This window comes from Podarcis gaigeae (genome assembly GCF_964106915.1).
Source record: "Podarcis gaigeae genome assembly, chromosome: 4".
Taxonomy (NCBI): Eukaryota; Metazoa; Chordata; class Lepidosauria; order Squamata; family Lacertidae; genus Podarcis; species Podarcis gaigeae.
The window spans coordinates 23,860,143-23,873,173 of NC_139677.1; the positions used below are offsets into that span (position 1 = coordinate 23,860,143).

Genomic DNA, 13,031 nt, shown 5'->3' on the forward strand with positions numbered 1-13,031 from the left:
GAAACCCTGATCTAGATGTTCCTGACAATTCCAGAGCTGCATTTAGGAAGAACCTAGAAAAGTAATTCAAACTAAAACTAGGTTCCTATGTTAAAGGCATTAATCTCTGTGAATCCATCTAATCTAATCTAATCTAATCTATGTATATCTATCTATCTATCTATCTATCTATCTATCTATCTATCTATCTATCTATTAATGTAGGGACTTATAATGTAATCCTAATGTTTGACTGTGTGCACAACATATCTTTAAAGGAAATTATTTTCCTCACCTAATTCTGGCCCCTGTATTTCACCCTTCACAGTTACAGTTCTCAGCAAACAAACTACAGTGCCTAGAATACTTCGAGGGGAGAAATGTGTCTCAAAGGTGCTTTAAAAGTATAGTGAGTACACAGCATTTGAGTGGCATGACCACTCAACAAGCGCATTAACTTCAGTTTTAAACTGAAGTTAGTGTAACAAACTATTCTCTCTCTAGGATCAAACTCGGGGGGGGGGGGAGGGATGAAATAAAAAATCTATTACTGTGGTGCCCCACAAGACGAACGCCTCGCAAGACGGAAAACCCGCTAGACGAAAGGGTTTTCCGTTTTGGAGGCGCTTCGCAAAACGAATTTCCCTATGGGCTTGCTTCGCAAGACGAAAATGTCTTGCGAGTTCCTGCGGGTTTTTTCCCCTCCCCCTTTTCCTAAGCCGCTAAGCCGCTTATCAGCTGATCCGCTGATAAGCCGCTTAACAGCTGATCGCTAAAAGCCGCTAAACCGCTAATAGCGCTAATCCACTAAGCTGCCAATGGGCTTGCTTCGCAAGACAAAAAAACCGCTATACGAAGAGCTTCACAGAACGGATTAATTTCGTCTAGCGAGGCACCACTTTATTAGAGACTTAATTTTGTGACACTTAACAGTTGTCCTTGAAAATGCTAGCCATGAATTGTATATTGCTTACCGTAATACATTTAGCAACTCGGACCATTACATTGCCTTGAGGTTGAACTTTTTTGTACATTGTGCTTCCAACTATGAACACAACTGCAGAGAAAAATAAAGAATACCAAGATTTGCTGAGGTTGTAGCAATCTGCGACAGGGCAAGACCATGCCATGCAAGGAGATCCGAGGTGCATGTACATTACATTAAGTTTATTTGGTCCACAGGCCATAAACATCAAATACATTGTAGGGTTATCAAGAGAAACCACAGCAAGAAACAGAGAGAGGGAGAAAGTGAGGGCTGGCACTGCACACAAAAATACATGCACACAGGCTGAACATGAGAGTATTACAAAACCCATAAACAATCAAAAATAGTTAAATGCAAACAATTTGAACTCATCTTCCTTTTAATAATTGTGACCTAATGTTGATGGTTACAGGGAGGGGGAGGAGCCCTTTATTTTCTGTGATCTTAAGGAAAGTTTCCCAGGTGAAAATATGAGTTTCCCAGGTGAAAACAATGTATTGAGGAAATAAAACAATAACTTATATTCCTGTGCAAATTACAATACAGTCATACCTCAGGTTGAATATGCTTCATGTTGAGTGTGTTCGAGTTACGCTCCGCGGCAACCCAAAAGTAACGGACCACGTTACTTCTGGGTTTCACCACTCACACATGCGCAGACGCTCAAAATGATGTCATGCGCATGCGCAGAAGCAGCAAAAAACAATGCGCCTGTGCGCAGACATGACATCGCTAGTTATGATTGCTTCTGGATGCGAACGGGGTTCCGGAATGTAACAACGTTTTGACTGTAACACTTCAACAGGGACAAATTCTTAAGTGCCGAAAGGCAGTCTGGTAAATCAAATTTTCATAACGGCTAACGAAGTCGCTTTAAGATCTAGTACAGAAATCACAGCGTTCAGATTTCACAACTTAGCTCAGATAGGAGCTGTGGCAAAGCCGTTCCTCCTCATTGACATTTAACTCATTTCTCTACCAAAAGCTGCCCGTAAGCATCAGCAAGAGATACCATTGCAAAATACAGAGGTTTAGGTCTCCACTGGCAGCACGAAGCATCAGGCCTTGTGACTAGTATCTGGATTCAGTGGAGGTTGGTTCATTAGAGTGAGTGGAACCACTAACCTCAAGCTGCCTTCTTACAACTAGTCTAAGGGGTGGCACTGCTTCCAGCTCCTTGTGGCCCTTGCAGAATTAAGCAGAGAGGAGAATGTAGACAAAACTGTAATTAGTTGCCTCTGCTTCTTGTTGGCTGTAGCGCCACCTGCTGTTGGTCTCCCCACCTTGTACCCAACCAATACCAATAGGCACCAACCACCACTACCTGGGTTGCTGAAGTGAAGAGAGAATGTGTGCCCCTGAGGATGTAGGATTGGCCACACACCCTTCTAACACCCTTTCCCCCCTCCAAATAAAGTCCTATCCTTGTCATCCTTCCACTTTCTTTACAGCTGTTTTTGTTTGCTAACTCTTTCCCCATCTCCTCTCAGTTCAACATAGCATGATATTCCTTCCCAACGACACACGTTTCATTTTTAGCCACCCCAGTTCTTATCTCCTCTCTCCCACCCACTCCTTCGTCAACACCACATTCCTCCTACTAAGTCTGACAGCTTCCCAAACATTAATTTAAGAACAGCAAATTCCTGGCGTGCTGCTCCAGAACCTAGTGTAATGTTAGGGTTTGCTCTCTAAAAGTCACAAAATGTTTACAGGCTACTGAGCACTGCCTCACTGGAGGAACAGACCTCATATTACAGACTAAGGATGCAATCTGATGAGGAAGACCTACGCAGATGGGAAGATGAGGGAGTTGCTAATCCTTTCTGTCCAGAAACTGGTCCAGTTGCTTTTACTTTAGCTGTGGAAAATATGTGGGAGCCTGCCAGTTTCAGAGCTGGGTCTAAAATAAGGCTTGCATGGACGTAGGCAACTTGCATTTCCATAGGTTATACACAGCTGATCCAGGTAAGATGAAACAAGGAAGTGGGTATCAGAAAACCTATAGGTTCTATCCAACTAAGTTCTACTCAGAATAAACCCACTGGAATGGACATAAGCCATGTCCATCAAATTCAGTGGGTCTACTCTGAGTAAATCTGATCTGATGATCAACAGAGAGATTGCATCCCATTTCTGATATTTCTGTTTTAATAGTGCTACTACATTTTTTATTTTTCTTTCTTTCTTAAAAAAAACCCTCATTTTCAAAATTGCAGTGCAATTATATTCCTGTCATTGTCCATCCTACCCTTGCGGCCCCTGCAGGTAAAAAAACGTTAAAAATCAATGAAGAAAGAGCACAATTGCTCTCTCTGGAACCCAGACTGCAACAAAATTCAGCAAATGAGAGTTAAGGCAAATACGACAGGTAAGTGGAAAATGAAAAAGCATTTGACTTACACAGTGCAACAGCCATTAGTATAGCAGGAACGCCGAATGCGAGAGGGTAACATTTTTGTCTGACGTGAATTCCACATTCCACCCCTAAATCGAATAAATAAGCAGTATATATTATCATGACTCTTTCCTTGAGCAGAAGCCTGTGTACGCTACATTTTACCCATCTACCTCTGTCTATCTATCTATCTATCTATCTATCTATCTATCTATCTATCTATTTTCTCACACATATTCAGAGTAACCACTATAGATATTTCTCAGGAGGAGTCTCATTCCAGATTTGTATGGGAGAGAGTAGAGATTCTCAGTGTGGTATGGAAGCATGCTCCTCCATATATTCAGGATTACATTGAGGGAGAAAGCCCTGTATTTTATGAACATTTGGTACAATGACTTTATGTTTACAAAACCATAATGTTGATACTACTAACACAGGCAAGTTATCCTCTTTTTCCCCAGCCAAAAGATTTGTACCTCTGCCATGCATAGGCCCTTTTAAACAGTGGCGTAGCGTGGGTTGTCAGCACCCGGGGCAAGGCAAGTAATTTGCGCCCCCTAACCCGTGGATTTGCGCCCCCCAAACCTGTGGATTTGCGCCCCCCAACCCTAACCCCCAGATGTTGCGCCCGGTGCGGCCGGCCCCCCCTGACCCCCCCACGCTACGCCACTGCTTTTAAATGTTGCTAATGACGGTCTCCTTACTACACAGAGCTGGTGGCTTGCATCCAACAGGACCCTGCAGAAGTGGAACGAGATCCTCGCCCGACAAAAGAGGTGTGTCTGCATTTTATGCCTCACAATTCTCCATGCTGCACCACACACATGCTAGGCAGTCCCTTCACCCTCCTAAAATGTCTTTTTGGGTGGTGGGGTGGAGATAAGGAATTGAAGCAGCAGTGGAATTCTGTTCATGCAGCTCAGTGAATGGGGCAGAGGCAGAGATGCTTCTAAGGATTAATTCTACCAATAACACAATGGCCTAACTCCTGCTGTGTCATCACTAAATGGCACCACTGAAACTTCTGTGTACACTTTTGCTCAGCCTCCTTGCCATCATTTCTTAAGGCTGCTCACAAACAACCTGTTCGCTGTGCAAAGTTTCTAGGGAGGTTAGACGACATGGACTATTTATTGGGAATTCACCTTGATTTGTTTTTTGGGGAGGTTAGATGACATTGTGTCAAGCAAGTTATCTCACGTTTTCCAGTGCTGTCACTTTCCTTATCGCTAAAAGTAAAAATTTGTAGGGAACTTGCACAACCTGAATTTGGTGGTATGTGATTGAATCCCATCTGAAAATACCATATTTATGCGAATCTAATCTAGCCATTGAAACTAATACGCACCTCAGTTTTCAAAACCTTGAAAACAAAAAAGTATTATCTGATGAATGTAAAGGTGCCGTCAAATCCGATGCGCACCATAATTTTCGTGAGATAATTTGGCCAAAAAAAGGTGTATGTTCAAGTAATTACGGCAGTAGCAGCCTGGACACACCCTTAGAACCCTGACCATTATGTTGGTTGGTTAATATTCTCACACACACACACATTAATTAGAAATCAATTTTTACCTCTAAGAATTGGTGTGATTATAGTAGAAAGAAGGCTTCCAGCATTAATGGACAGGTAGAATATAGAGAAGAACCTATTTCTTTGTTTTTCCTAAAATACAAAGGAGAACATTAGTGTAAAATATCTTTTTGGAAGGCTATTTTTTGAAAAGCACAAAGCGCAAAGTAATAGCTAATTCAGCTAATGGTCAGAGAATAATGGCCAAGTGCTTGACTGTGTGGCCTTTAGCTTTTACCGTATATGCTCATATATGTTGGTATCTGTCTGTCTCAGGAGACAAATGTCCATCTGTACATGTGTGTGTTTGTGTCTCTGTGTATTTGTGTGTATGTATACACACATACATACATACATGCATACATACATGCAGGGCTGCTATAAATAAAACATGCTTTTGCAAAACCACCATGATAGATTTTAAGAAGCAAATTCTACATTTCAATACAGTGTTGTGACTTGGGTGGATTATTATTTGGACAGGACAGGGTTAATGGAGCCGTAATGACTACAAAGTGATACTCCATAATAGCCGTTGGTAGAACTGCCCACTCTTATGTTAGGGAAATTACAGGGAACTAGGTTAGGAAATGGTTGGAGAAAATTTCTCATCTTCATTCCTTCTCCTCCTGCACAGCAATACTCCAGCGAGATGGAGAGGAAAAGGTAGGTGTAAGTGGAAAAAACCAGTGGAAACATTTTCAGATATGAGTTTTAAATGAAACAATGAGAAGGCAAGCTCTGGAAAGTGCCTTTGTGAAGCTGCCTGTCTCTGGAGATCTGATGTGGCTCAACCAGTATGTTTGTAAATAAATTAGTAAAGGTAAAGGGACCCCTGACCATTAGGTCCAGTCGTGGCCGACTCTGGGATTGCGGTGCTCATCTCGCTTTATTGGCCGAGGGAGCCAGTGTTTGTCTGCAGACAGCTTCCGGGTCATGTGGCCAGCATGACTAAGCCGCTTCTGGCAAACCAGAACAGCACACGGAAACACTGTTTACCTTCCCGCCAGAGCGGTACCTATTGATCTACTTGCCCTTTGACGTGCTTTCGAACTGCTAGGTTGGCAGGAGCAGCGACCGAGCAACAGGAGCTCACCCCGTTGCGGGGATTTGAACTGCCGACCTTCTGATCAGCAAGTCCTAGGCTCTGTGGTTTAACCCACAGCGCCACCCGCGTCCCGTAAATATGTTACAAAATGCCAATAAGCTTTTAGTGACCTTATTCCAAATAAAAATAATGCCCAGTTAAGTGTATCGCCTCTGGAACTTCTTACCTGGTGATCCTCAAACTGGTCTCCACCAAAGGCTGCTACACAAGGCTTGATTCCTCCAGTTCCAAAAGCAATAAGGATCAAACCAACCATAGAGAAAGCACTGCAATAGCAGAAATAGATTAATAGTTGTTGTTTCAGTTTATTACCCACCCTTCACCATAAGGACCTTGGGTATGCTAAAGGTAAAGGTAAAGGTACCCCTGCCCGTACGGGCCAGTCTTGCCAGACTCTGGGGTTGTGCGCCCATCTCACTCAAGAGGCCAGGGGCCAGCGCTGTCCGGAGACACTTCCGGGTCACGTGGCCAGTGTGACATCGCTGCTCTGGTGAGCCAGAGCTGCACACGGAAACGCCGTTTACCTTCCCGCTAGAAAGCGGTCCCTATTTATCTACTTGCACCCGAGGGTGCTTTCGAACTGCTAGGTTGGCAGGCGCTGGGACCGAGCAACGGGAGCGCACCCCGCTGCGGGGATTCGAACCGCCGACCTTTCGATCGGCAAGCCCTAGGCGCTGAGGCTTTTACCCACAGCGCCACCCGCGTCCCTTGGGTATGCTACAACTATTTTAAATATACAAATATGCTCACAGCAAAGAATGCTCTTTTAAGAAACTGGGTTGTATGCTGGTAGGCAATCCAAATGCAAAGCAATCACATGTAACAGAAGTAAATGTGAACATGCTGAGCTTCTCCGTAAGTATACAGATATATAGGGTGGAGAGGCAATAGATCTGGGGCCTATCACAAAAGATTCCATGCCTGAGCTCCTTGAGTCACGACCTAATAATGCCGCTGACCTATACTGTTCTATGGTTTGCTGTTGCTGATTCGCTGAATGCACAAGTTTTTTCTCCTTTTGTATGTCTCTATTCTGACAAGAGAACTGCTGACCTATGGTGCCTCAAGGGGCAAAAGTTAAAGTTAGTTTTCAACTGAATCTCCATGTTGTGTATTTGGCAATAAGTTTTCAGGCATATGCAATTATTTTTCAAGCAGGTGACAGGATTATCTGACATGATTGCGGAGATTACAAAAGTTCTACACCAAAAACAACATGTCTCACGCAGTTTTCAAGGCACGAACAAAATATGATAATTGAAACACTTCCTCCAAAGGATAGCTGCAGTTTTATTGAGATAGCAAAATAAAGCTCCTTGGACTTTGCCATGTGATAGGAGTCATATGGTTATGCAAAGAAAGGAACAAAGGCTGCAGCAGTTCAAACCACAGTAAACAGAGGATTTGTGGGTACATTGAACCACTCGATTCCAATTTGCACTTATAAGGAGAGCTGAAGTAACTGCTGCAACTTACATGGGAATTGCAACGTTATCTACATGACCATCCCCGTCTTGATCCAGCAAATCATGTATAGAGCCTACTGACAAGACTGCTTGCCCAATTGTGTACACAATTGACAAGGAAATAATGGTCCTGTTATGAAGAAAGCAGACAAAAGATGTATTTTTAATGACACAATCCATTTATCTTTCTTGAATATGCTGCATTTTGCTTAGACAACTAAAGCATCACAACAAAGAGGTGAGCATGTCGTTGTTGAACATGAGCACTCCATGACCTTTCAACATTTGTTTGCTGCACTACTTCCATGCTCAGTATCCTATTTTGCTCTGTATGTAATGACAATATACCAAATATGTAAAGCACGGTGAACGATTAACTGCTCAGTCCTATCAACATCTGCTCAAAAGTAAGACCAGTTGATTTCAATGGGGTTTAGCTCCAACTAAGGGTAATTCCACAGTTTAACACAGGGGGTGGCCCTCCAGATGTGCTTGGACCAGTGGCGTAGCGTGGGTTGTCAGCACCCGGGGCAAGGCAAGTAATTTGCACCCCCTAACCCTTGGATTTTAGCACTCAAGTGCGAGCGAGCGCCCCCCCAGATGTTGCGCCCGATGCGGCCGGCCCCCCCTGCACCCCCCATGCTACGCCACTGGCTTGGACTCCAAGTCCTATCAGACCCAGTCAGCTTGCCCAATGTTCAAGGATGACGGAAGTTGTAGTGCAACCATATCTGGAGGGCACTAGGGTCCTGCTTCTGCTTTATGGGTTCACTAAGGAAAGCAGCAACATACGTGCAGCACCTGTGTTTGCTATACAAATTGTGATAATCGTGCCTACGTATATCCCTGGGACTCGAAATTTCTATGCACCCAGAGCAGTAGGCCTCTGTGCAAAGCCCGTTTTCTGCTTTCAGACTGCATTTGCTGCATTGCAATTTTCTTCAATTAAAAGAAAAACATCTAGGGAGACTCTTGAGAGTCCCATGGACTGCAAGAAGATCAAACTTCTCCATACTGAAGGAAATCAGCCCTGAGTGCTCACTGGAAGGACAGATCCTGAAGCTGAGGCTCCAGTACTTTGGCCACCTCATGAGAAGAGAAGACTCCCTGGAGAAGACCCTGATGTTGGGAAAGATGGATGGCACAAGGAGAAGGGGACGGCAGAGGACGAGATGGTTGGATAGTGTTTTCAAGGTTACCAGCATGAGTTTGACCAAACTGCGGGAGGCAGTGGAGGACAGAGGTGCCTGGCGTTCTCTGGTCCATGGGGTCACGGAGAGTCGGACACGGCTAAACGACTAAACAACAACAACAACATCTAGGGATTTACTTAGCAGAAGGTAGGAAAAGTACTATCATATAGCTAGCTCAAAAAGAAAATGCAAAACGCTGCATTGACTAAATTCAGGAAGAGAAACGTCTTTCCTCAGGAATACATTTCAGGAAGATTGGAATGTGCCTTATGGTCCATCTAGCTTCGTGTTGACTTGACAACACCGACTGACATCACCTCTCCAGGTTTTCCTAGTCCTACCTGGAGAAGCAAGGAACTGAACCTGGGACCTTCTGCATGCAATGTGTTCTACCACTGAGCTACAGCCCTTTTCCTGACCAAGGTGAGTCATCATGTTGGAAAAAGGGATAGAAAAATGTGCTGATTATTATTTGTAGGTTATTCAATGCTACAGTAATGACAGCATGACCTACAACGTATTGCATCTTACGTAATTGGCGCTGTCCAATTTGTACATGCAACAGGTATCACCCATGGCATCTACTCTCTCCCACAAAACTGGAACGCCCAGTCTACCTGAGTAGAGAGGAACTTCAAGGTACGCTCCTACTCACACAGGGTAAAACCGAGCAGGGACAGGCAACATGAGACCTGAACATTTCTTAATTGTTGTGGCCAACCTGCCTGATACTCATTATAATAGTTAACAAGCTCTTGTACACGTCCTCTCTCCGATACAATTGTTTGGCAATCTGCACTTCAGTTTCTATTTGTATAAGATACATAGATATAGATAGATAGATGATAGATAGCACTTTTTTAAAAAAAAAAATAAGCTAATACATTTTATAAGTGAAACAAAAGGATGACACATCCCAAATGCACAAAACCCAGAATGATACATGTCTGAGTTGCAAGCTGAAATGTGAAACTTATAAAAAGGTTTTACAAATACTATTAACTACTAAGTAACTAGTCTCATAAGAATTCAAAGCTTACTAATTTCATTTCCATGTAGGAAAGAAAACAAAACAAAGTTACAGCTTACTTTTTTTAAAAAAATACTCCTTGGCCTAGTTTGCATGTCATGCTAATCCAAACTATGGCATGCAGCATTCAGGACACAAGGTTTCAGCCACCTTACTGCTTCTCGGTCATTCTGCCATTGTACCAAACTAAGCTATGGTTTGGCGTGTTGTCTGAAACTAAGCTTGTGGTTTAGGTGGCCCTGGATAAACCACAAGCCATCAACCATAAGACCAACCCTCGTTAAAAGAACTTATAGCTAGTCTGGTTTCAGACAACACACTAAGGCTACATATACACATTCATTATCGAATCAATGGAAATGGAGCACTTGGGGTTTTTTTCTATGCAGTACAAATGCAATCTAAACTCCATTGAATATTTTTGCCCATGAAAAGTGCTTCTTGAGAAACTGGTTTCACTCTGAAAATACAAACTCATAGCAGGTTGCACCTACACTGCCCCAGTGTGTCCTTTTGAAAACAGATATATGCAGCGTCGGCATATACTAAAATCACAATCCCCATGTCCTGTTTCATTCACTTGGGGAACAGAGGAAAAGACATGGATGACCTAATCAAGGGGAGGGTTTTCAAACTGTGTATTGAGTAATCACACCAACCCTTGTGAATGGCAGGTTCTAGAATCGACCTACATTAAAAGCAACACGTTGAGGGCAAACATGAATGATTTAAAGTTTGAGGAAAGCTACATTTTTGTGCTGGAAATTGATTACTGTGTATGCAGCCTGTCAAGCCATGGCTTCGCTCAGTGCAGCAGCAAAACATCCAGGAAAAAGTAAAAGCAGCTGCCATCTCCTCTATGGAAGCCTGCATATCTGCACAGCTGCATGGCAGCTTAAAATGTTGTGCCCAGGCCAATGCCTACATTTTTATAGAAGCAAAACAGACAGAAATTCAATCTCATTGTCTCCATCCCAAGGAGAGGTAGATTTGGTGGATTTCTGCCTGCCTTGCTGTTGTCATTAGCACACAGCATCTGCCTGGAGGTTAATAGGGAGAAGTAGAAGCTCTACTGCATCTTAATATTAGACCAAAGCTTGACAAAAGCTCCTTTCCCAATGTCTTTCAGACGTGTGTGTATATGTAAAAAGGTAAAGAGGTAAAGGACCCCTGGACGGTTAAGTCCAGTCAAAGCCGACTATAGGGTGCGGAGCTCATGTCACTTTTCAGGCCGAGGGAGCTGTCGTTTGTCTACAGTTAGCTTTCCGGGTCATGTGGCCAGCATGACTAAACTGCTTCTCGCACAATGGGACACCATGACAGAAGCCAGAGAGCACAGAAACGCCAGTTACCTTCCCACCACAGTGGTACCTATTTATCTACTTGCCCCAGCATGCTTTCGAACTGCTAGGTAGGCAGAAGCTGGGACAGAACAATAGGAGCTCACCCTGTCACACAGATTTGAACTGCTGACACCGGAAAGCTGGTGGGACCCCAGCTTCTCACCCCATTAATTTGCCTACAGGCATCTATACATATAAATTAATATGTGTACATTTTATATAAAGCAATGTCACAGGCCTCTGTGCCCAGAGTTCTTTTAAGTAGTGCCCCTTCAAATGAAACAGCTTGACTCTCTTCACACAACTCAGATGCGTCTTCCGCAGAATTATTCTGGTATTCTAAAATTGCACTCACTTGAACTTTCCCAGCCAAGAATCAGCTACAAGCGCTCCAAGGATAGGTGTGAGGTAGCAGAGGGCAACAAATGTGTGGTAAATGGCTGTAGCAAGATTGTCGCTCCAGTTGAGAAAATACTTGAAGTAGAGCACAAGCACAGCTATGGAAAGAAAACAAGGAGAGTAGTTAGGGAAAGGAGGGAGGGGAGAAAGCGCTCTGTCACGATATCCACAAGCATCCAGCAGAAGTAAAGGCAAAAATCACCTCGCATTCCATAGTAGGAGAATCTTTCGCAGAATTCATTGATGACTATGAAGAAGATGCTGAGCGGGTAGCCAAAGCAACCGGGCTGATGGAACAGAAAATCGAAAGGAGATTAGCTTGAATAATTAGCACATTCCATGGGAGAGGTGGCGACTGAAATACATAATATCACAGCAGAACAACATAACAGAAACAGATTTGGCTGGAGAGCAAACAACAACAACAACACAACCCACACCTGTTTCTGCAACAAACAGAAAATATGGATTCTTTCACTCACACACTTCTTAGGCCTTGTTCTCTTTGGAGAGCAGAGTCCAAGTTTGAGTGGACCCACCTAAGTGGACCTCCTCCAGGTGACCTTGTGTCAGCATCAGGTCGCTGAGCCCAAGAGCAGCCATGTTAATTTCCCACATTGTAGCCCATTGTGGGAAATAAAGATGGCAGCCCCTAGACCCAGATAATTTTCTAAAGGGGAACACAGGGGGTGGGGAGAGCGGCAGGCATCAGCCCATTGGCTGCTGCCCAGATATGTAGGGCTGATGTCAGGCATTCTGGATAAACTAATGACTGAGGCTACAATCAAACCCATTGGTTAAGTATACTAAAGCCTTTTAAAAATTATTTCAATAGGCCTGAACGTGTCCAACTCAGAGCTGGATTGTGCTAAGAGAATGTACTTTTTGCTGGAGTCTGTGAGCAAGTATTTTGCTTGTTGGAAAAATAATGCAATTCCTCCCTTGACAGACTCGGTAATTGTTTTGTGTTGTGTGTTTTTTTAAAAAAAGATAAGCTACAGAATACTAACTGATGGAAAAATATAAGACAATTTTTTTACCTATAAAATACTGTGACTGCTTTTTAAAAATTAAATATTTAAATGCCACATTGTGTAAACAACTGGAGGATCCCCTGTTTTGCCACACCCATAATTTTCATGATACTTTCTAAGGCCACGTGCCAATGTACGTGTTAGGCTTTGCATGGGTAAGCCTGGGCCAGACATGAAACATCAAAGCAGTTACAAGCTTGCATCAATACAATCATGTTTCCAGAAATTCTGGTACATCAGACAATGATTGCATTGCTTAAACATTAACTGATAAGCTGAACAGGTATTGGCTGTCAGGAATTGTCAGAGCGTCCTTCCTCATCCATTAATATGAAAAACGTGTGGGTAGGGCCCAGAAAATGATGTGAAAGTGTGAGGTGCAGTTTCACCCCTGGAGCAAGGCTGGCCTAGAGGCCTAGGGAGTAGCTGGATGGGTAACAAACTACCTACACATGCTGCTCTGAACTTTGTAGGAAAAGATTGTGACATGCTCATCTAACAAATACAATTTAGATTT

The 13,031-nt window shown here is 43.4% G+C and overlaps 1 protein-coding gene across 1 annotated transcript in view; it reads right to left on the reverse strand.

The window, feature by feature from the left end:
* The window catches only part of SLC15A1 (solute carrier family 15 member 1), a 30,086-nt gene extending 18,294 nt beyond the window's left edge, over window positions 1-11,792 (reverse strand). Inside the window, exons 1-7 of the mRNA XM_083735295.1 lie at window positions 11,683-11,792; window positions 11,437-11,578; window positions 7,526-7,645; window positions 6,216-6,315; window positions 4,944-5,034; window positions 3,371-3,454; window positions 954-1,036 (exon numbers count right to left, since the gene is read on the reverse strand). Coding sequence (XP_083591421.1) covers window positions 954-1,036; window positions 3,371-3,454; window positions 4,944-5,034; window positions 6,216-6,315; window positions 7,526-7,645; window positions 11,437-11,578; window positions 11,683-11,689 — 627 coding nt within the window. The 5' untranslated portion in view covers window positions 11,690-11,792. The remainder of the gene's footprint in view (window positions 1-953; window positions 1,037-3,370; window positions 3,455-4,943; window positions 5,035-6,215; window positions 6,316-7,525; window positions 7,646-11,436; window positions 11,579-11,682) is intronic.
* Window positions 11,793-13,031: the final 1,239 nt, after the last annotated feature.